This window comes from Pistacia vera, unplaced genomic scaffold (assembly GCF_008641045.1).
Source record: "Pistacia vera cultivar Batoury unplaced genomic scaffold, PisVer_v2 Contig1128, whole genome shotgun sequence".
Classification (NCBI taxonomy): Eukaryota; Viridiplantae; Streptophyta; class Magnoliopsida; order Sapindales; family Anacardiaceae; genus Pistacia; species Pistacia vera.
Genome location: NW_022195169.1, coordinates 24,927 through 48,532, shown reverse-complemented (window position 1 = coordinate 48,532; position 23,606 = coordinate 24,927). Strand labels below are relative to the sequence as shown.

The 23,606-nt window shown below is 31.9% G+C and overlaps 3 protein-coding genes and 1 long non-coding RNA gene across 6 annotated transcripts; 2 read left to right on the top strand and 2 right to left on the bottom strand.

Moving 5' to 3' along the window:
- The first annotated feature begins 921 nt into the window (after positions 1 to 921).
- Positions 922 to 1,593, top strand: LOC116142473. Its single transcript, XR_004129993.1, has 2 exons — positions 922 to 1,243; positions 1,375 to 1,593. It is a non-coding gene; the product is annotated as an uncharacterized LOC116142473 (long non-coding RNA).
- Positions 1,594 to 8,675: 7,082 nt separating this feature from the next.
- Positions 8,676 to 9,785, bottom strand: LOC116142447 (glucuronoxylan 4-O-methyltransferase 3-like). Its single transcript, XM_031427871.1, has one exon. It carries the CDS (start codon positions 9,665 to 9,667, stop codon positions 8,750 to 8,752), a length of 918 nt encoding a protein of 305 aa, XP_031283731.1. The 5' UTR covers positions 9,668 to 9,785; the 3' UTR covers positions 8,676 to 8,749.
- A 5,631-nt stretch (positions 9,786 to 15,416) lies between these two features.
- Positions 15,417 to 19,196, top strand: LOC116142430. Its single transcript, XM_031427847.1, has 3 exons — positions 15,417 to 15,697; positions 18,203 to 18,317; positions 18,996 to 19,196. Exons 1-3 carry the CDS (start codon positions 15,464 to 15,466, stop codon positions 19,067 to 19,069), a joined length of 423 nt encoding a protein of 140 aa, XP_031283707.1. The 5' UTR covers positions 15,417 to 15,463; the 3' UTR covers positions 19,070 to 19,196.
- Positions 19,197 to 19,616: 420 nt separating this feature from the next.
- Positions 19,617 to 23,346, bottom strand: LOC116142456. Of its 3 annotated transcripts, none has more exons than XM_031427881.1 (7): positions 23,262 to 23,346; positions 23,134 to 23,170; positions 22,977 to 23,050; positions 22,405 to 22,552; positions 20,938 to 21,060; positions 20,599 to 20,844; positions 19,617 to 19,983 (listed from the first exon to the last, which is right to left on the bottom strand). In XM_031427881.1, the coding sequence occupies exons 1-7, from the start codon at positions 23,336 to 23,338 to the stop codon at positions 19,843 to 19,845; spliced, it is 846 nt and encodes a 281-aa protein (XP_031283741.1). In that variant the 5' UTR covers positions 23,339 to 23,346; the 3' UTR covers positions 19,617 to 19,842. The 3 variants fall into 3 exon arrangements, with proteins under 3 accessions (XP_031283741.1, XP_031283750.1, XP_031283758.1); XM_031427890.1 differs by having other exon boundaries at positions 20,599 to 20,823; XM_031427898.1 differs by lacking the exons at positions 23,134 to 23,170; positions 23,262 to 23,346 and having other exon boundaries at positions 22,918 to 23,002.
- Between the last annotated feature and the right edge of the window lie 260 nt (positions 23,347 to 23,606).

Sequence of the window (23,606 nt, the reverse complement as noted above, 5' to 3'; positions counted from 1 at the left end):
GGACCGCCATCAAACTCATGGTATTTGCCCTTCCCATTCAATTTGATGTCAGGCAGAAGATCAGATCCCATCATCACTTTGAAGTTGCCGTCACTGTCAGGTTTGCCTTCATTGACAAGTTTAGATCTCAGTGACTGCAATCTAGGAGCAATCCCCGGAGAAGTTGGCAACTTAATTTCATTGCAATATCTACATCTAGGAAAGAACAATTTTGTGTCACTTCCTAGCAGCATCAATCGTCTTTCTAAGCTTAGGAATCTTCATTTGGATAATTGTCATGGGCTTCAATCATTGCCAGAACTTCCACCCAATTTACATCTCCTTGAAGTAGATTATTGTACTTCGCTAGAAATATTACCAAATGCATTACTATCGGGCATGATACCATATCGTGCAGAATGCATTTCTTGCGTGAATTGCTTGAAATTGAGTGACTACAAAACCAGTGTGGCATCAACACCAAAGGTCTCTCTCTTTTCCTTTTCCCCTTTTCTCTCTCTCTCTCTCTCTCTCTCTCTCTCTCTCTCTTTCTCTTGAGTTAAAGATATTCAATGTACGATTTTATCTATCTTCTATTTTTATTTTTACAGGAACTGCCCAATCCAATACTTGAGTTAACCAGCATTGTTATCCCTGGAACTGAAGTTCCGAAGTGGTTCAGCCATCAGAGTGAGGGTTCTTCAATAAGAATAAAATGTCTTCCAGACATGAAGTTGAAGGTATTCTTTGTGACCGCTGTTCTGTTTGCCCGGAAGCATTTTCCTGCCCTCAAAGATTATGCTTACCTTCGTTTTCAAGTCAATCAAGAAGGGGAAAATCCTTACGTGTTCGATCTTACAGCTGAAGATAATTTTGTCCAGGGTACTGTATCAGACCATCTTTGGCTAATCTATATCCCAATCCGCCTCTTCCCCACTGTGCCGCACAAATATTTTTTTGAGTTTGAATTTGACACATCAGAGTGCCCAGCAATGACTGTGAGTAGGTGTGCGGCCCATCCGATATATGAAGAAGAATTGGTCGAGTTTGACCATCCAACAGAACAATGCAGTAGCTCTATTTCTGGGAATAATTTGATTGAATATCACCAAGATTTTGTTACATCAGAAATGGATGCTGCTGCAACTAAGCGAAGCCTTTTTGAATATGATGGAGCAGAAACTAGTGGAATCGGTGAGGAACCACAACCCAAAAGACAGAAAAACTCAGAATTCTCTTGATCACCTTGAAGGGTAATGAACAAGTAAGCATATAAATTCGTTTTTAATATTTAACATAATCAAAAGTTTCAAGATATTTTAAAATTTTATTCTAATAAAATGATTATTAGTGAACTCAACGTGTTATTTATTTATGTATATTTAATGATCACAGCCGCCTTCATGCTGAGCTCTTAGCAGGTCGTTCCTGAAATTGACATTGATGGTGGAATCTTTGGTTGAAGTGCATGTGATTGAAGGGCTCTTTCTAGTTAAGTAGTTTAAATAATTCTGAATTTCAGATGATCACATCTCTATTCTGAAGGAAATTATGTGAATATTACCTTATGGCTCACTCTTATAGACTATATATAGCAGTTGTTGGATTCTTTTACCTGCTATATGTTTTCATCTAGGTTGAAATTACATGCCTAATAATTTCAGTTATTTTGATATGTGCCTCATCAAATGATTACTTACGACTTGATGCAACTAAATATGATTTACAATGTTGTGGGCTTGGGCTGAGAGTCCCTTGGGCCAAGCTCATTACCAATCGTGACCTTTTGTTAAAATTTTAAATTATGATTTACATTGGGAAATCACCCACTACTATTTTCATCTTTAACCCCCATCTTCAATTTTAAGCCAAAGATATAATTGTAATAAATATTCTTCTTCTTTTCCCACGTTTTTACTTCAAAACTTTATATTGATAGATTTAAAAAATTAAAATTAACAATAAACCATACAATTTCCTCAATGAGAATTTGTGATATCAAGTTTTTGTTTTAACGGATAGGAAACTAGGGTTTTCTTCCGTTAATATGGGATTCCATAAACAAATTAATTCATAATTGTATGATAATTTGATTGATTTTGTCTCATACTTTATTCTTAATTCTAATTGAATAAAAATTACTTTAATTTCTTTATAACCACAAACATAAAGCTTTGAAGTAAAATTAAAGGAGCCTAGACAAATGACAGTCAAGAGGTGTGGAATTTCATGATCATCCAACAGAACAAGGCAGTAGCTCTAATTCTAGGAATTTGATCAAATGCCACCAAGAATTTGTTGCCTTGGAAATGGATGTTGTTGTAACTAAGCAAAGTCTTGACAATGAAATTGACGATGAACCACAACCAGGCACACAGCTACATACAAATATTTGGGTTAATTGCTTGATATTTTAAAACCATAACTTATATGTTTTGAATCCACTCACTAAAAATCATGACTACGTCCCTGACCATAACCTAAAAGGCAAAAGAGCTTGAATTCTCTTGATCACCCTCAAACATAACTAGTGACCTTAATCAAAATAATATGTTGATTTGTCGATAAAATGAGAGAAATTTGTGATTGCCATTCTTCTCTTGATTTGTGTTGATTAGTTTGTGTTCATTTTATTTGTTTTTGGAGTTGATCAATTTGTGATTTTTTTTCCTCATATAATTTGTGTATTTGTTTATGGGTTAATTTATGTTATCTTATAATAAGATCGTTTCATTTAAATTATCCATTATTTTCGAAAACCATCCAAAATCTCTTATTATAGGGTTTTTTTTTAATATTTTTACATCGAGTTTTTAATACTATTAAAAGGGTTATTCTAGAAAATCTTGGAAACCCTCAAAATAAATGATCGCGAGAGGAATATGAAATTAGTCCTTCGTCTCACATACAAATTATTTGAATAAATGTTCTTATATAAAAATCAATCTATCATTATTATGTGATTATAATATTATTATTCATTTATATCTCCTTCACTTATGTATGCTTTTAGGTTATTGCATTTATATGAAAAAAATTGTATAAATCAATAGAATGTATGTATGGACTTGGGCCCAAGCTTTTTGCCAATGAGCAAGTATACAAGCCCCAACTTTTATTTAAAGGGCTGTCATATTTATAAACATTATATTAAATTGTTACTCAAAATTTAGATAATCCCTAAATTAATTTCAACATTATACCTTACTCTTCAATATATAACACATAACGTTCCAAAATTAAATTAATTGAAATCTCACTTTCTTCTATATTTATGTTGCTATTTTTACATAATCTCTTTTTTATATGGTTTAATTTCGTTTGCTATCATTTTAAACACCCCCATAATTTGGGAATTATGGTGACCCCCACGTCAATATTACTACCCTTCCTTAAGATTTTACTTAATTAAGCTATGCGTTGATATCTGTTTCTTTTAGGATTTAAGAAGTTGTTTTTGCACATGAAGCAAAACCATTTTTCCTAAATTTTTTCTAATATTAGCAAGAAAACTCTCACTTTCAAATTATCAAAAAACCCCTGTTAGGAATGGATCTAGGAATTAATTTTAGAGAGGGAAAATTTAAAATAATATAATACTGTTGATGCTGTGATTTGCACCAACGATAAGTACGTAGATTCCTTGGTGAAATTTACGCAAGAGTTGTATGAAATCCGTGATATGATGCAGGATCAATGAACGCAATAAAAGAAAAAACAACAAAAGATTTTTAAAATGGTTCATATGCTAAGTTTAAATTCTACTTCTACTATTTTTGTATTCTTTTTTGTGTTTTTATGCACACAAATATATGTAAAAAATTAGTTTATACGTGTTGTGAACCCACGCTTTAAGGATTGACCTTATAAATATATGAAAAAAGTTAATGAGTGACGTTAAATCTATAAATATTGGTACAAATACAGGATGATCAAAGTAAAAAAACTACAGCAAATTAATTAAAAAAAAATTAAGTGGGGTAACCAGCCCACTCATGACAATGTAGGTCCATCATCGCTCCCAGTCTTGGGGTTATTTAATAATTATTAAACAAGGAGATGAGTTTAATACAAAACAATCTCACAAGACAAATATGGAATAACTGGATTAAATATATAATAGATTTGTTTTAGATGAATCTTTTGACAGATGTTTTGTACATGACATCTGGGTCATCTTCGTTTAACTTTTTAGCCTAAGGTACAATAATTTGGTCAGCAGACAATGAAATTGACAAAAATGTCTCTCGTTACATTGACATTTTAATTATAATTTTACAACTTTCTTCTCCCAATAATTACTGTCTGTTCTGGGCTTGTAATGATACTGGGCTAAGATTTAATAGTGTAAAGTGTAAACCATTTCTTTTCCATTATAACTTTGCTACTATATACTTTTTCTCATGGTAATAATTAATTATACTTTATATATCAATTGTAATATTTCTAATGAAAACCGTCCATTTCCATTCACGTCTTTTGAGGTTGATCCAATCTATGTGGGCCTTCTTACTTTGAAAATAATATAAGCATCCTTCAACTTTTTAAAATCATGAGTAAAGGACATGTTGCCACCCAAGATTTAGCGAAACGACGAGTTGATCCCTGATTTAATTTATTTCAGATTCCTACTCTTAAGGTAATATCATTAATTCATGGCCGGCTTAAGGGTAGGCAGTGAGGCACCTGCCTAGGGCCCCAAAAAAATGGGGGCCTAAATTTTTTATAATTTTTTTTTTTTTTTTTTAATATCTTACAAAAATGAAAATGATTTATATTTCTTATTTAAGCTAAGGGACCCCCCAAAAAAAGCCAAAAAAACCCAAATTTATTATAAACTTTTTACATATATTTCCACTCAAAGTTTAACAAAATAGCAAGTTTGTACCTCTAGTTTTATATATTTAGTTTATACCCCTAAATTAACACACTGAATCTCTTTTAACAATGGAAGATTAAAATAGTCATTTACATACTCAAATTACTCATCCCCAATTCAATCCCAAATTTGACATTCACATAAATCATCTCCAGCCCTCTTCTGCCGCCGTGGTTTAAGTTGATTCGGTCAATTATGGTTCTGATCGATTTTCTCACCAAATTACCAAAATCATCATTTTATCATTTCCCAACCTTGATAGCCTCGATTTGACTAATTTTTGATGAATCTCGCAACCCAACTCCACCACACACAGGCATTTCCAGCCTTTTTGGCATGTACCCACTTGTTGGTCTTCCCTGACACCACCATCTTCCTCCCCTCAACCCTCTCACCAAAACCCCTATCATACCTTAGCCCTCTCACCAAAACCCTATCATACCTTATCCGTTTACTCTGCCAATCGTCGGCCATCGATACCTTTTGGGCCGTGACTTCTCAAGCCTTTTCTTATACATCTTGGCATTGGAAATCACCCATTTCACCATCCATCACTTCTCCAATATCTACTCTCCAAAACCCCCCACCAACCTAACCTTGTTAGCCTGCCGATTGTTGTCCACCTCTCCTAGTGTTTTTCATCTCACAGGCAAAAATAATAATAATAATAATAATTTTTTTAATATATGCTCATATTATTAGAGGCCCCAATAACTCCTGCCTAGGGTCACAAATATTCTAGAGACAGCCCTGCTTTATTTGGTAGTAATGGGGTTAGCTTCTGTAATGCTAAGTGAGGACTTTAATCAAGCATGTATGGGCACTAATTTGGGCTTCGATTTCCACGATTGAGGAGTCAACAACGACAAAAAACACATCATAACAATCAGTGATGGTGGTGAAGTTGGTGGTGAAATCTGGAGAGATCGATTGTACCCAAATCGATTGAAAAAGCTTGAGAATTAACCCAATCTCACAAGGCGGCACGAATGGAGGTGGTCAAAAACAATATGATGTCAACAAATGAAGGTATAGATTTTGTAGAGAGGTTGTGGGGATCCAATGGTGTCTCAGAAGTGATGGGCTTCGAAATACGGCTAGAAGAAGCCAAAAATCATCGGCTTGAATGTTGCTAATGGGAACCACTTCTTGCTAATGTAAGCCTATCTCACACCAAAGAAAGTGCAGTACACTTTAGCATGCTAACATGCTCCGCGATATAATGTTATACTATTTAGCTAAAGCGTTACTTTAAAAGTAGAATATGAAATAAATGTTAACATTTTACTAATATCGTTACTTTAAGAGTAGAAATTTGAAAATAATAAAACTAGTGGCATCAACTTATAATTTTGCTAAACCTCTGTGGACATGCCGTTTCTTTGAAATCATTTCTAAAATTTTTTATGAAACCTTTTCGTAAAATATTATGATATTAGATCTATTTGTGAGACAAATGTTCCTATTTATGTTTTAAATTGAATTGTATACTTCAAAGTAAAATCTAAATCCTAAAAAATATAATACAAAACTCATATTGGTTCAACCTTTAGATAATTAAAAATCAATAATACTACACAAGAAATTTTACAAAGATTTTTATACAAGTGAGGTGACAAAAAATGAATGGAAGAGTGAAATAAAAAGTTAAACTCATTAAATTTACTATTCCATTCATATTTTGCCACATCATTTTACGGAAGATCTTGTAAAATTTCTTATAAATGTAGTATTACTCATTAAAAATGGGGAGAATAACAGAACAACTATCTATGCCTTAAAAAGATTTTCCTTTTGGGTTTCAGAAACTAACAATATAATATCATTTTTTCATTTAAACGTAAAAATTAAGTGTAAAAGAGTATTCATGTCATATTATCTTAACATATATAACATTAAACACACCAAATCTAAATATCAAATCACCCCGAATATCTCTCACTAAAATTCCTTTAAATTTTCTAAAATTCAAACCCTAATACTCAATGCAACAAAATTGTAGAAAAATTAAAAGAACTACAAAAAGTAAGCTCTATCACATGTTTGGCCACCAACTGTCCTGCTGGCTAGATTGCAAATTGGCCACCGTGGAGTGATCTCCCCGCTAGATTGCGGCTTAGTAGTGTGGTTGGCCACGACTGGTAGTCTAAGTGCAAACACCCTCTCCTCAATCGTATGAGTTGACAATGTATTTATTTTTAATGATTTTGGATTTGTCATTTGGTATTTGTAATTCTTTTATAATGTTCTTGTCTTTGTTACCGGGTTTATGATTTTAATAAGTTAGAAACATTATGAGGAATGAGATGGTGGAAATAAGTTTATGATTTTGTGTTTCATGTTATTGGAGAAGGTTTTAGATAGGTCGATTGTTTGGAAATCATATAGCATCAGAATTCTTTAGATAAGTGGTATTCTCGGACGCATTTTGCTTGCGCCGGAGAACTACAATCACCGATGTGGTAGGCATTGGCATCTTAAATTTACACTGACGCTGTTTATTTTCTGGCATTGGATGGGGCATTGGCATTGGCGTTGGCGTAAAACACTTTTTCATGGTGTAATTATATTTTGATAATGAATATTGAATAATAGGAGGAAAAATAATATTTCAACTGTTCAAGTTGGTGAAATTATATTTCAAATGGATGAACTGTTAGTAACCTAAGGTGAGAAGAATTTTTTATTAAGAAATAGATAAGGGGATCAATCAGCCCTTAAAGAATACAATTAAACCCCTGAATTATACTTAATAAATGAAATGTTAGTTCATAGTTGTTGGATTTGATTGTATGTTTAGTTATGTGTGATGCACCATCGTAATGTTTTATAAGTAGTTAGTCATAGTCATCAATCTCTTTTTCCCATACAAATAAGGTTAATAAATATTTTTATAGCAAAGAAGTATATGTTTTTTGGACATTATATATTCGGTAATTTTATTTTCCATGATTTAACAGACAAGACCTTTGATATAATTACCTTAATAATTAATGGTTTGTCATACGATCATAAGGAAAAGGTAATGAGTATTTGTTGAAAAGCACTATTCCAATTAATCTGGTTTCTTTTTTTCTTTTTTTTTTTAGTATAAGATTTGAATTTATCATCATCTTTTTTAAATTATCACAAAGTCATTGAACAACGTGACATTTTGTTTTCAATTCTAATTATGAACTTAGATTATTTTTTTTTTTTTTTTTTTTTTTTTATAATTTCTATAGTCTTTGAAAATATATAAGTGGGATTTTGTTTATTAATGTTATTGTTATTATTGTTTATCTCTTTTAACATAAGTAGGATACCTATATTTTTTTACCTTTAACATTGGTTAGACATTAATTTTTTTTATATGTATTTATATATTTTGAATTAATGCATGCCCTAATTTGCGGGTCAAAGACTAGCAAATTATTAGTTATATCGTAAAGATAAATCCAAATTTTAAAATAGTAAGTGGCGGTTGAAGACAATTCGATTTCTTAAAACAAAGGTGTCCTCACTTTTAAGAATTTTTGTGTCTATCAATAAATAAAAATATATTTATATATATATGAGACTTAATTTTTTAGATTTTTTGTGAATCATCTTTCTCTATTGATCTAAAAGTGATAAATAAATGTTTAAAGTAGTTACATATAATATCAATTCAGCATCTTTATATCATCTAGATCGACAAAAGTGAACAGTTCACTAGGTATCCTGACCATAACATTGATAATATAAAAAATCATTGAAAGAAATTAATTGGCAACAATTCAAAGAATTAAAAGGAAACCCTTTTCCACTTTTCATATATAATTCTTATTTCATCCACAATGAACCAAAAAAAAAAAAAAAAATTAATGTATTGAAACAAAAATAAAAAAAATTATTAAAGGATATAATAAATCAATTCATCAAAGGACAAAATGGCCTACCCAAACGAGTCCTATGGCTAGGAATACTAAAATGCCTAATCCTCCCTTCTTGTTCCGTCAAATATCCTTCACAAAGAAACGCCTTGGAAAATTTATCCTCCACAATTCTATCTACATCATGCACAAACACATCCGTCTCTCCTTCTTCTCTGTTCCTCGCCATCAACCCCGCAGTGTAAATTGCACTCATCCTCCCCGGAGCTTCATCGTGATACCCCGTCGGGGCATCCACCATTATCAAATCCCAGTCGGTATCATAAACATCGCTCGGAAAACCCTTCAGCGCCAGCCGACACTTTGAAAACCTCGGATCACTCACGGCCTTGCAGTCATTTCCTACTCCGATCTTCATCAAATCTTCAGCTTGGTGAACTTTCGTGTCATACTCGACGTGGTACGATTCCAGGGTGGGGAGTTTTTCTTTGATTTGGTCGATCCAGGCTTTATCTTCTTCTAGAAAAACTGTGCGGCCTCCATGGTTGAGAGATGTCCACATGAGGCTGTCGTGACCGAGGCCGAATACGAGGAAGTTGCAGGGCGATTTCTTCTCGAGAACTCTTAAGGAGACTGAGATTTCTTTCAGGGTTTGTTGTGGGGTGATGTTTGTGGTTACATAATGGACAAGAGCATTGGCGAGAGATGGTGGGGTTTTGGTGCAAGTTTGTGGTAAAGGAAGAGAAGGGCAAGATGGTTTTGTTACTTGTTGCTGTTCTTGATCTTCATTTGCTGAGTTTGGGAGGTTGATTTGTGAAATGGGTGTTGAGTTTTTTTCTTGAGAGGATGAAGATGAGAAGGTTGTTCTTGTTACGAAGAGGAGGAGGAGGAGGAGGAAGGAAGCAAAGAGGAGAATGAGCTTGATGTTGAGGGGAGATTGAGGCTTGGAACTCATGGTTTTTGTGATTATGGTGAAGGAGAGACACAGACCGAGCTCAAGAGAGATGAAAATGGAAGGACTTGTGAAGAGAAAAATTGTAACACTAAACAAAGGGACACTTTTTCTTAAAGAAATAGATAGTGGAAGAACTAGCGAGATTTTTGGTATGTTTGGTGGAGGGGAACAATCTCATAGTATAACCTTCAAGATAAGGTTACCATGCACCTTCAACTGAATTAATAAGAGATTCGAGCTCATACTGATTAATGTTACCGACTCTTTTCTTTATTCAAGTCTAAATCTTTGACAATCACATTCTAGTTTAATGTTAGGTATACAATCAGTATCAACATATGGGATTCAATATAAACTGAGGGGGTCCATACTTGTTATATAGAGATAGGCAGTCGCAGATAAGGTCCCCTGAACAAAAGAAAGAGAAGTAACTTGAAAAGGAAGCGGTTGATGAGGAACAATGATTGATGGTAATTTATTTTTCAAGTCTTAGAATCGAAGAAATGAAGATTTGTAAATTTGATAATGACAAGCAAGCTACTAGTATTGATGTGCTGCTAACTTTGGTAAATTATAATACATTTTTTTCTAATTATTTTATCTTAAATAGAAGGTGACAGATATCAAGTAGTTGAAGAGGTCGATGATAACACAGACACGCATATGATATCTCATATCACCGTTAATATGATTAAATAAATGAGTAATGTTATGTGATGGCTTTTGTAGAGTTTTAGGAGTTGAAAAATGAAAAGGAGTACAGAGCGGTTAGAACCCTCTGGAAAAGGGTTTGAAATTTAATTATATATTTCCCTATTTTTGACAAGTGTTAGGTAGAGTTGGTGGTGGGCCGTGCACGACAGGGCCCAGCATGGAAAAAGCATAGCATAAAAAAAAAAAAACATGACACGATATGTAAATATGCGAGTCGTGCTGTGGGTCTTAAAAAAAGCTTATGGACTGGTATGATATGGCATGGCAAAAAAATTATAAAATAATAAAATTAATAGCTATTTTTTAAATTTAGTTGTTATCCCCTATGCAAGAGGTAACAACTATTTTAAAATAGTTAACGATTATTTTAAACTTAAAATCGTGTTGTTGAAGCCATTATATACATGAAAGATTAGGTGGCGGTAGATTTCAAGCTTCAAAATCGTGTTGCTGAAAATATATTTGAAGATTTTAAAAATTTAGAAATTAATAAAAATGAAGATGTATACTAATTCTTAATCTTAATTTCTAAGTTTGTATTTGTAATTTATAATTATAACTTATAAGTAGTAAAAAATGTTAAAATTCACTTAATATTTCAATGTCTCATTATTTTATTATATTTTATAGTGATTATATATTTTTAATTAATATAAATACAAAATGTCACTAAATATAACATATAAAATATTTTTATAATAATTATTAATAATAAATCAAAATTACCATAATTTATAAATATTAAAATAAAATATTTTCACAAAGCACGTGGGTCGACCAATGGCACGACCTAAGGCACGACACATATATAATGGGTGGGCCGGCACGACACGATAGGGCACGAAACTGTGTAGACTTTGGCATGACACAGCCCATAGCACGATGGACCTTAAATTTTGAGGCACGGTACAGCCCACCACCACCTTTAGACTGACAGGCTTCACTATTTTAAGTTGACATGTCAAAATTTAATATTCATAACTCTAAGGAATAAATAATTACTTTATTACATTATATCTTACTTAATTAACATATTACATTAATATATATATATATATTTTTAGTGCTGTACACTTGTGTATAGAGTTTTCATTTCTGGTAACTCTTGAAATATTCAAATTTATTCCAATAGAATTAGAATAATACTATACATACAATATTTTTTATATAACTTGATGTGATAAAAGATAATTGGCTGATTTTAAATTAAAAATAAACTTTCACCCAATAATCTTTTGTCACATCATGTTATATGTGTAGTATTACTCATAGAATTAATAAAAAAATTTAGTATTAATGAAAAAAATGATCAAAAACGCTTTTAAAATACAAAAATAAATCTAAAATAAGGGTACTTTTTAAGAGGGATTTAGACATATATATAGCCAATTCAGTAAATTTAATTTCCCAAAATGTGTTAGTTTTATTTAAACAACAAATCTAACCATATGTCTAGCAACTTTTTAATTATTTCTTTAGTGAAATAAAAAAGGATATGTTCTCTAAATATTATGTTAGATAAAAATGAATATTAATTTAGATTAAAATGAGTTATTTGATATAATAATTATTTAATTAATATTCTAAATACTAGTAATGTTTTAGTTGGAATTTGTAATTCTTGAGTTAGGATCTTGTGTACACTGTTGACTGAGATTTAAAAGCTCTCAATAAATGGAAAACATAATCATTAATTGTTAATTATTAATCAATCAAGACTCATATTATGTTTGCCCCAAATGGTGGTCCTTTTAATTTTTTAATTTTTATCATTTTTGTCATGGTACTGCTGATTGCTTTTAATCAACCAGTAATTAATTACTTCATTTGTCAAAATTATTTTTAAAACTTTATCCCACAAAAATTATAGTTGTAAATTCTGCTGTAATTTAACTGATTTCTTAATTTAAGTCACTAGCAAATCTTCAATTAATTGAAAGATAAAAATGAATCAACAATAAATGGAATGTTAATTAGGATTTTGGTTTAACTAAGGTTATAATTAATATGGGACAGTGAGAAAGTTACTATAAACATCATTATTATGGTTAAAAAGAAAGACAAAAAGCAGCTATTAGTTTCAAATTCTAATAGAGTATATTTTGTCGTATTACCAATGAAAATTTGTTTCCACAGTTTTGTGATTAGATTGAGCTTTTTCACAACGGGCCCAGTTCAAGGAGGTATACATGATGAGTAATGCTACATTTACACCACTCATTACATCATTTTCATTATATCATGATGTGGTATATCCTACCTTCACATAAATTTTTAATTATTTTAAATTTTTAATATTATAATAAAATAATTATTAGTAAAATAGTGATGGTGTAATAAAAATGATGTAATGGGTGATGTAAATGTAGCATTACTCATACATGATTGGGCTCGATTTGTGTTTGCTTATACTCAAACCACCCCGAATAATTAATACACACAAATCAAACCGGTTTAATTTGTGTTGATCTCGATTAATCAATTTCGCAAATAAATCTATCTACTAATGGATTAAAGATGCACCACTTTTTAATAATTTTATGATAATAAATTTATCCCTGTATTAAATTATTAAAAATAATTTTAATTTTTTTTAAGTTTTTAATTATATATATATATACACGGTTTATTACTCAACTGGAAAGGACCAAGGAGGTGTTTATTTGTTGAGATGGTGGAGCCAAATTTAATCTAAATTAGTATTTCATTAGAATATGAGTCTTCCTAATATGTTTTTATTTATAGATACAATTAAGAATAAGAATATAATTGTATTAAGAATTAAAATAATATTTCTATTATGATATGATATTTGAGTCCTATTATAAATAGTATCTCATATATTACATATAAAAAGAGGTTAAATTCTATCACAATTAGAGAGGGAAAACCACCAAAGAGAGATTTAATGATATAGTAAATCTGTGAAGCTTGTGACTTGTGAGAGACTTGTAATTTTTCTTGTTCTCTATAGTAAAATTTTGTAACAGCAAAATAGACGCAACTCTTATATAGAGAAAATCACTATAAATCTTTTGTTTGTGTGTATAATTTATTTTTTTGTTATTTTGTTTGTTTTATTTTTGTTTTTATAGGGATTTAGGGTTTGTTAGTATCCAATTAAATTTTGGCAACGTTACTTTGTGTAATAGAATGGAAAAGTGTGATGAATGGAAATCTGAGTGAGAAAGGGAAAATCCGAAAATGAGTGTAATGGCCAATAGATGCAGTTTACTTTTCATAAGGAATATTGAGAGAATCAGATGAAACGTACTATATGTAAAATGTTAATGTCACAGATAATAAATATTGTTATTGTTATCACCACGTGATGATTTTTTCTGATTAAATACGAAATAATGTAAAATAATTTTCTTTATCAATTTAATATTATAATACATATTTTCATAAAGAAATTTATGGATTTATTCATTATCATGTTAATTTATTATTGTTTATTAAAATGAATAATAAAACAAATATTAAAAAATTTCAAGTAAAATAGATGATTAAAGTCACTTGTCACTTGTCAGCGACCGGTCATGTCACTCCTAGTTCTTGCATCACTGCCTATGCGAGAGGGCCTCCACGGCTCAGCCATTCTTTATCGATCATCTAGTGCAAATTTTTTTTTAAAACTACCGAATTTTTAATAATGAAAATAATGTAATAATATATAATTTTTCTATTTCAATAAATCTATTGTATCCAAAATCTTGAGTAAATATATTGGAAATAATATCTAATTCACAAAAAAATATAAAAAAATTTACGTATAAAGACGTGAGGAGAGCCAAAAACTTTAAATTCTTCTCTTATCAATTGATGTTATTAATGTCTTATGAAAATTTGTGATGAAATTAGAGGGGAAGAAGCAAGGGTTGAACAGAAAATTGAGTTATATGCTAATATTTTATATGATTAAGTTCTTCAAAAAATTAAATAGTAAACAATTATGTTTACTCTTAACGTTAAATTGTCATAGTCAAAATTTAATGAATGATTCAAATTGAAATATAATCTGATTATTTTTTAAAATTATGTCACATTGATAGATTTGTGAAAAGAGTATAACATGATCATTCAAAATTTATTAAAATAAGGGAAAGATACTGATAATTACTAAGTAGATTATTAATTTATAATTATACATAATTATATAAATTTTTAATTTTTATTTCCATTAAAAAGGGGTGTTAGTCACAACATTAAATCTTTAATTAGTAAAGAGAATAGATATATGTTAAGTAATTAATTAGGTAGAGATAAAATATGAGAATGTAAGTACAGATGAAATGACAATGAGGTTAAGTTATAAAATTAAAAATTACAATTAATAATGATTTATGTGGTATATTATATAAACCAAATTAGGAAAGAGGGGGAGAACAAAAAAGTCAAATTAATAAAGACAGATATAATCCCAAAAGAAAAAGAGAGATTCTAGAGAAAAATTTCCATAGAAAAAATTGGTTTTTTTAATTTGAGGATACCAGTGTACCCTTAAAGGGCCTAGGTCCATTCCTATTCGTGAACAATCAATAGTTGGTGATCCAAGGTTTAAATCTAGGTTATTTTGAACATCGATAACCAACTTATATAGTTCCATCACAAACAAGCTTCATGCATTGTTTTAATTATAGATTTAGACTAGCATAATACATTATTATCTTTTAACTTTCGACATGACAGTATCGTGGTTTAAAGGAGAATTCTAATAACAACATTGATAGAAGTGGTTACCGTTAGATCAATCTCTAAACTTGTTTCATATCTGGATTATTAATATTTTAATTTAAAATTAATAATATATAAAATAATTAAATATTTAACTACCTTTTAAAATAAAAATAGGACAACTTAAAATTAAATTTGTCCTATTTTGCAAACCCAGAATACTGGGTCCTTCAAAATTTCGGACAAGTCACGAACTCACAAGTAAACAGGATTCCCAAACGCACACCAAGCCTATCCACGCATCCAAACGAACACAAACCAATCCGCGCAACCAAACAGAAACATTATCAACAAGTAAAGCCCAAAACTCAACCGGGCTCAAGCGAGGGGAGGAAAAGCAAAATCATGGGCAAAGCGAAGAAGGACCTGCTAACGAAAGCTCCATGGAGGGGGGAAGACGACGACGACTCCAACAAGTTCAAAGACGCCAAGCTCAAAGTGACCAGCGACTCCGGTGGCACTTCCACCATGCACGTGCCCGGCAAGAAAAAGACCTCCAAATACGATAATCTTGATGACGACGATGAATACCTCCAAATCGACCCCCAGCTTCGTTACAGCTTTCAGCGTAACTTCCAGGTCTTTCTCTCTCTCTATCTCTTTTCCTTGAGATACCCGGTTCTTGTTTTTAATGTGTTTTTTTATTACCGGGGTGGTAACGTTGCTGGCGTTTGTGGCGTTGCTTGTTGGGTGAACGATTATTTGCTTTAAAGTTCGTGTTTTGAATGAAATTTTTGCTCCGTTTTGTATTTTGTATTCATGTTTTTTGGTTTCTTTGGTAACCCAATTCGTGTTTTTGATGGGTTCATAAAATAGTGCTGGAGTGGTAATGTTGCCGGCGACGTTACTGGTGTTGCTTGTTAGATGAATGATAATTTGATTTAAAGTTCGTATTTTGAATGAAAATTTTGCTTCTTTCTGTTTGTTTTATTCGTATTTTTTGGTTTCTTTGGTAACGCAATTCATGTTTTTGATGGGTTCGTAGTATGGTGCTGGAGTGGTAAGGTTGCCGGGATTTTTAAGAAGGGTACATTGAGGCGTTTAGAGAACATTTACGAGCTTTAATTTCTTTTTGTTGTTGTTGGTGGCAGTGTATTTCTTTGGATACCAATTAAGGGAGTGATATGATTCAGCCTCTTTAGAAAGGGCGAGGGCATAAAATATTCTAAAAGTCAGAACGTTATTAACTTTCTGAATTTTCATAATTATTACAGCCTTAAATTATCAGGTTAATTCCTAATTCAATAGGAATATGATGAAATTATAATTATTTGTTAGAAGTTAATAAAAGAATATATAATTTGTAAAGTTTTAATGACGTGTGTATTTAGCAAGATGTGTGTTGAGAGTAGAACATTGGGTGCATATATTCCGTCCTTTAGCAAATAAAGAGAACTCCCACCCCTGTTGTTTTAACTTTCTTTTTCCCCGCAAAATCATGTTTTTGTAAGGGCTCTTACTATAGCAGTGGAGTGGTAGCATCGCCAAGCCAGTTAACAACATACTATTTACAGAAGACTTACAAGCAGCATGTTCTGCAAACTATAATTTGCTTTAAAATCAACAATTTTGTTTTTGTTTTGATTATGAGATTCTGCTTTACAAATGCAACATTAAATGGTTATGTAGACATATTTGTTGATGATGTTTGGTTGGTAGGCTCTGTTGTTTTAGGCTTTTTATGGTGTCTAGAGAACTTTTAATTTAATTTTTTTTTTTTTTAATTTAGTGAAATTTAATCAATGCTTTTGACGGTTATGGTTGAGGTTTATGATGATATTTAAATTTTCAGTGAGTTCTTTTGATAAATTCTGTTATCGGTTGGTTGTCTGATGGTATTGTAGTTAAACTTTATGGAAGAACAGTAATAGTTATTTATGTTTTCTTGATAATGTATGTGGATGGGTGATTTCATGTGAATCCTCCCTTTGCAGGAATAATTTTTAGGATACAAGGAATTATGAATGTTGTTTTGCAGAAATGTGTTGCTTAATGAATATGGTGTATTTGAACTGTTTATACTTTTTCTTTTTGTTATGAGGAGACTGGGTTCTATAGTCCGTCAATCATGCAGGAATAGTCAAATTGCTTTCTCATGGAAATCACTAATACATCATCGAGGCTTGTTTTCAGTAATTTATTCTCTTTTAGTTGATAATAGTAATTGACTACTGGGATTAACAAAGACGGCAATATCTGAGGCTTGTTGATTCAGTTAAGCACCACAGCCTACAGGATATATTAAAAGAGCTTTAATTGCATTCTACATGTTGTATAGCCCTCCTGCTGAGCGTTTGTTCCTTTCTTTATGTAGTTGATGACTTGATGACGATGCAATGCTCTTATGGCAGTTTGAAGCATCTCATTGGTCACTTGCATATTAATTTGTGACTTCTCACATTGCAGACTTGAGTCATATTATCAAAATAGATACCATAGAACAGTTCTCAATCTAGTTGAAATTGGTTTGGCGTATGAGTTGACAATGGAACAAAGTTTCTGTTCCGTCTCTTTTCCTATTTTAATAGTTGCTTTCGCTCACCCGAATATCCTGTTAAGAGTTTTCAGTTTTAACTTTATGCAAAGTAAATACATGGGTTTTCGGGAGTGAGCATGGTTCATTCTGCTTTAGTGGCAGAAGGGAATAAACAAGTTTGTCTGGCTCATTAATTTCTAATGTTTCTTGTTATTAAAAGGTTTACAGGAATCCACGATTTAAATTCTCATAGAATACCAGAAATCTTAATTTGTTTTTCAGTGGCAGAATGCAAATGAAAACATTGGAGTAGCCTTACTATTATTTATGGGATTGCACTGTACATCCATCTCCTACTCTACTAGGAAAGGCATGTTTATTAGACGTTTGAATTTTTTCTATTTGTTTGAATGTTATCTGAGGTTACAACAGATAATGCTCTCTGTTAATCCAATTGACATATTAACAGTTGTTAAATGCTCTCTGCTTAAGTTAAGACATTTGCCATCTTTGTTTTAGTTTGACGGTTATATATATGTTTTAACTTTATTTAAGAAAAGTTTACATAGTTCATGGGGCTGTATATTGATTATTCCATTTTCATACAGTTTCTTCAGAGAGTGTTCAGCATAGACACAATCGTTAAGCCTCTTCCACCTGCCATGGCATACAATGTTTCCCGCAACTTGAATTTCTTCACAAGGATTTTCACGCAGTTTTTTGGTAAGTTTGATTTCAGTAGCTTCATGGATTGAAGATGAACCATGTTATGCCTCATTTTAATAGTTCCAACCCAATTCGTTTAAAGGGTTCCTGTCCTTTACCTCCCTCCCTTCAGTGGAAGGAAAAAAAAAAATTGTATCTTTCTCGATGCTTATATATTTTAACCACATAAACATCAGTCACGCTTTTTGACTGTTGAAGTATAATCTGTCACAATTAAGCAATACTACATTTACAATCCAATCTCACAAATTTTCTTTCATAACCCTGAAGTGGTATCTCGTCATTGGTTTTTGATGAATTTTTCCTTTTGACTAATTGTGGGCTGATCAATTGCGACTTGCTACGTCGAAATTGTGAGAGAGAGTTTGTGAGATTGGGTTATGAGCCAATCTTTATTGGTCACAATTTTCCACTTACAAAAGAAGCAGACTAACTGGATGCAACAACCCAATAATAGAGAATTTCAGTTTTTGTATTGTGTGGTACAATTGGATTATTTTGTTCCATGTTAGCAGTTTAGTTTGTTGAAAATTTTGGCCATTCAATGGACCTAATTGTTGAGTTCTCTGAACTTTGTTGATCACGAGAATAGTCAAAGCTATGATTGCAGCGACTGTTTATCGTCAGCAATTTTCTTTCTGCCAAGTATTTTGATTTTAGCTTGTTATATTACAGATCCTGAAGGCATTGCTGGTGCACAGAAATCCCTTGGGTTAGGACAGGAAGAAAAAGCTCGTCGTGTGCGTTGAGGAATAGAATTTAGTTATGCGCATATTCAATGTGGTTGTAATCTGGACTGTATTTGGATTGTCACATTATTAAGAGTATTCCCTTTACTTAGTTTCTCAAATGAGCATAACCTAATCTTATCATAAATTCCCAGATGGCTCTTTGAAATTTTATGACTTTTGGTTTGTATACAAATAAGCTTAAGAATTATGAAAGTAAACAATAAGCTCCGAATTCTAAATGGACAGACGCTACAATCAAACTCAGAAGTTTATTTAATCTCAATACTGTTTGAGAAATTATTTATAGATACACTAAATTCTTCTTGAAACAAGAACTGGTTATATTGTGTTGAATCCATCTTAATGTGATAATAGTTCTAATTCCATGGTCAAATTTTCAAGTGACAGTATTTCTGTCCAATGATGGTGTATATACTGCATAAAATGCCAAATCTAGATGACTAAAACTACAGTAACTCGAGTGATTACAATTCTGAAACTACAAACTAAGGTTTTAATTTAAACTGGCTAATCAAAATGAAAGTAAACAAAACTTCAAACACTCCCTTGATAAAATCAAATCACACTTAAAAACCAGTAACATGGAGATATATCGTATATACAATGAACTACATGTGCTATCTTCACCTTGATAAATTTACATGTTGCATTTCCTAAAACCTTAACAATATCACACGATTAGGATATTCAATACTTGGGGTACGCACAAGAGCAGCAAAAATTGACATCAAAATTGTTGTTTAATGTTTAAGTTTTCACAATAACATGCTTTATTCAGGAGAACCTCCTCGCCAGTATCCCCATTTACTCACTCCACATTCAGCAAGAAATTTTTCATAATCGTTTTCTAGTTTGCCGTAAGCATGAGACATATCTTCAAAGGAAGTTTGAGCTATATCTTCTGATAAATCCTGCACAGTGTTGACAAATTAACAGCATGATCTACCACAGTTAGCAATTAAAGATGAAGGTTAAACAGCAAAAAATGATTTATGGACATAACTGGCAACAATTTCATTCTTCAACTTCATCACCACATTGGAAGCATAAATTATTACAGCAGGATGCTGGCTCATTAGTGCTTCAATGAAGTCTGAAATTTATAAATATGAAGATTAAGAGCATGAAAAACTTTTACACCAAATGAATTCCTTTCAAACTGATAGCTTCAGGACAATGCTTCAAAACCAGTAAAAAAAATATGCATTTTGGGTGCTCTGTGAACTTGGGACGTAGAAAAGTTTGTGGAAGATTGGCCCTACAGAAAAGTGAAGGCATCACTACTGTTTTAAATTTTTGAACCAAGAAAAAGAGCAATCAATATGTTCTACAATTCTACTTTGTTGGCAAGATATTGATGAAATTACTATGTAGTCTTCCCCGCGCTTTTGCTTTGAGTAAAATATTTAAAATATCAAGATTTGTCATATGCATGAGACCACCACAAGTGAAATTGATAAACCAAGTTGAATCCAAGCATTAAAGGGAACTGGCGAGAATTACAACTGCAGCAGCAATATACTTACATTCGACTCTGACCTTGTTTCAGAATCTGAACTGTCAGCTTCCATTATGTCTCCGAGAGCAGACTTCCAACGCACGATTTTGGACCCATGATGATGTCCCTTGGATTCATTCACAGTTTGGTGTCTTGAATTTCCAGAAATTCTAGTGTTAAAGGAACCAATTATGCATCTGATGCAGAATGCTATAAGAGGAACCATTACTAGAAAATAACCAGTGGTTTTAGCCTGATAATAGAATGGATAAGCCTGTTGATGTCACTACCATTGATGAACTAATAAGATAACAAACAATTGGAAGATAAAACGAAGATGATGCTGCAAATTTAGAAACAATCTTACATGTGGCAAACTATGGGCAATTTGCACAGTATGGTTCTTTTTGTCCAAAAGTCCATTGAAGATATTCAAGGAAGGTTGACGAGTCTCTTTGAGATTGACAGTGGACAAACTATCCTTTTCAGTCTGTCATAGTTCATGTTATGGAATTAATGCCGTATTAGAAGCCAGAAGTCAAAATCATTATACAAAATTAATGCACTCCAAGCATGAAATACAAGTGAAATAAATTTTAGTTATGATCCACAAAACATTCTAATGTGTCAAGATATTTTGATGTGTCTAACAAGTTGCTGAATTAAAAAAAAAAAAATATATATATATATATATTTTATGTGCACGAAACTGCTTCTGTGGCATAATTTGAAACAGCACTCTAGCTTAAATCTAAAACCCTGCCCAGAGACAAGGCTCAATAAAGCTGCTTTGTAGACTAATTTTTAAGATTCTAAAATTAACAACCACCCATAGTTTTCAACCACATACCACATAACAACAAAGAAACAGTTTAATTAATAGACTAATTACAAACTTCTATTCGTTTTTAGTGAATGATTCAACTAAAGATATATTTTTCACAAAGACCGAAGAACTAGCTTTTTACTTTCCATTTCTACACACAACTTTTTTATTGCGTTTAAACACCTTTGAAGTTTGTCTACTATTTTTTGGCAAAATCTCCAACTGATAAATACCTATTAGTTAATGTTTGACCAATTGATGAAATTAAAGATAAAAACATGTTTGCATTTCAATGCGTACATAAAAACCATGTGAAGATGAGCTATATTATCAGTCTTTTTGCACATATATTATCATCGAGCACATAATCCAAGCCACTTGTTTTCATTAAAACTCAATCCCTGATACATGCAATTAGCATATGTTGACATCAAAACATCTCTCTTTTCATCCAGACTGCCGGAAATTTTGCCCAAAACTCTTTAAAGTTTCAACTTATAGAAATAAATAATAATAATAATATAGCATAACTTATATATTGAGTGATAGGGATCAGGAAAGATAGAGGAAAAAAGAAAGAGGACAAAAACAAGAAGAATCAAAAGTATTATTTACCATTCATATCTTAGGTCTACCTACAACAATATTAGAGGCCTCTGTTTATAGGAAAGCCAAAACAACTAACTAGGAAACAGATAAAAATAATTCTTATGAAAATTAAATCCCTAAAATCTCTATATTATTCTACATCAATGAGCATCTATAACCACAATCTCAAGAGATGCCATTGTCAACGTACATGATTAAACTGAGAGCAATTACATGTGCAAGAAAGTAAGCTATTCTAGTAAACAAGAGTTCCACTACAATGAAACTATGCATCAAAAGTATAGAATTCAAAATGCAATGCAACTTATAGAAGAACTTTTAATTTATACTTGTACAATAACAACAAAACGAATAAAAAACCAAAAGACTTATCAATAATGACCATGTAATATTGCTTACCGCTGGCCCTTCTTCCCTGGCAGACGAAGGAATTTTAAGGTGCTGCCCTTCAAATACAAGATCAACATCCACAATATTCTTATTTGCTGCTGCAATTGAATAGACAGACACCCTGTATTGCTTCGAAATTGAAGTCAAAGTTTCACCCCTGCCACCAAAAATTATCAAATTCAGAGAATCAACACCATTTAAGCCCAGAACCAAGCCCATCTCAACACCTAAATCAAAAAGTTGCAATACTAATTCAAGCAAATTGTCATATATAAGTCAACAAGAGAAAGTCAAACTCTTCTAGAGTTTCCATACTCATCATGCTTATAGATTATTTGGCTTAAATCTTAATCATATCTAGTCAAAATACTAAAAACTTTAAAATCCCACATTACCATAATTTCAAAAAATTTCCTTTTCTTATAAGAATCTTTAAACCTCTCAAATGCACATAAAAAACACATTAACTCAACAAAAAACATAACAAAACTAAGAAAAATAAAATAAAAAAAAAGAACCCACCCAGAAAACGGTTCCTCAAAATCCATGAAAAGAATCAAAGAAAATATTCTCAAGCTTACTCTTTGACCACATGAACCAACAAGTGTTTGTGATTGAGTCCATTTGCCACCTCGTGAAGTTGAATTCTCCACTTCTGCCACCCACAAAACAGATGATTTATTGCCAATTACTTACTTGACTAAAAGAAAAATTAAGACTTGCAGGTAAAAAATGTACCTTTGCTAGACCTCTCAAATGCTTCTTGAAATGGAAGCTAACAAAACAGAACAAAGTGGTCAATAGTTTGTTGATTTGTTGGTAAACATAAGCAGGAACCGAGAATGAAGAAGAAGAAGAACTGAAACCTGTGAGAAGAGAAAGTTGAGGTTTGGTTAGGGAGAGAAAGAGGTCGTCCCTGTCTGTGGCTGAGCTTCATTTCCATCACTTTCATAAATTTAATACAGATTGACTAACGAGTATTATTTTTATTTTGGGAGATTCTAAAACTACCCCTAACCTTTTGTTACTATTCACTGGTGGCATTTATGCAGGAAACTATCAAAATATACCCTTGAACCAACGAACCCTAAGTACTAGGGTTGTAAATGAGTCGAGTTGAGCCGAGTATCACCCTAAACGAGCCCGACTCAGTTAAGCATTAAACGAGTTCGAGCCGAGTCAGTCGAGTCAGGAAAATTCGACTCGTGACT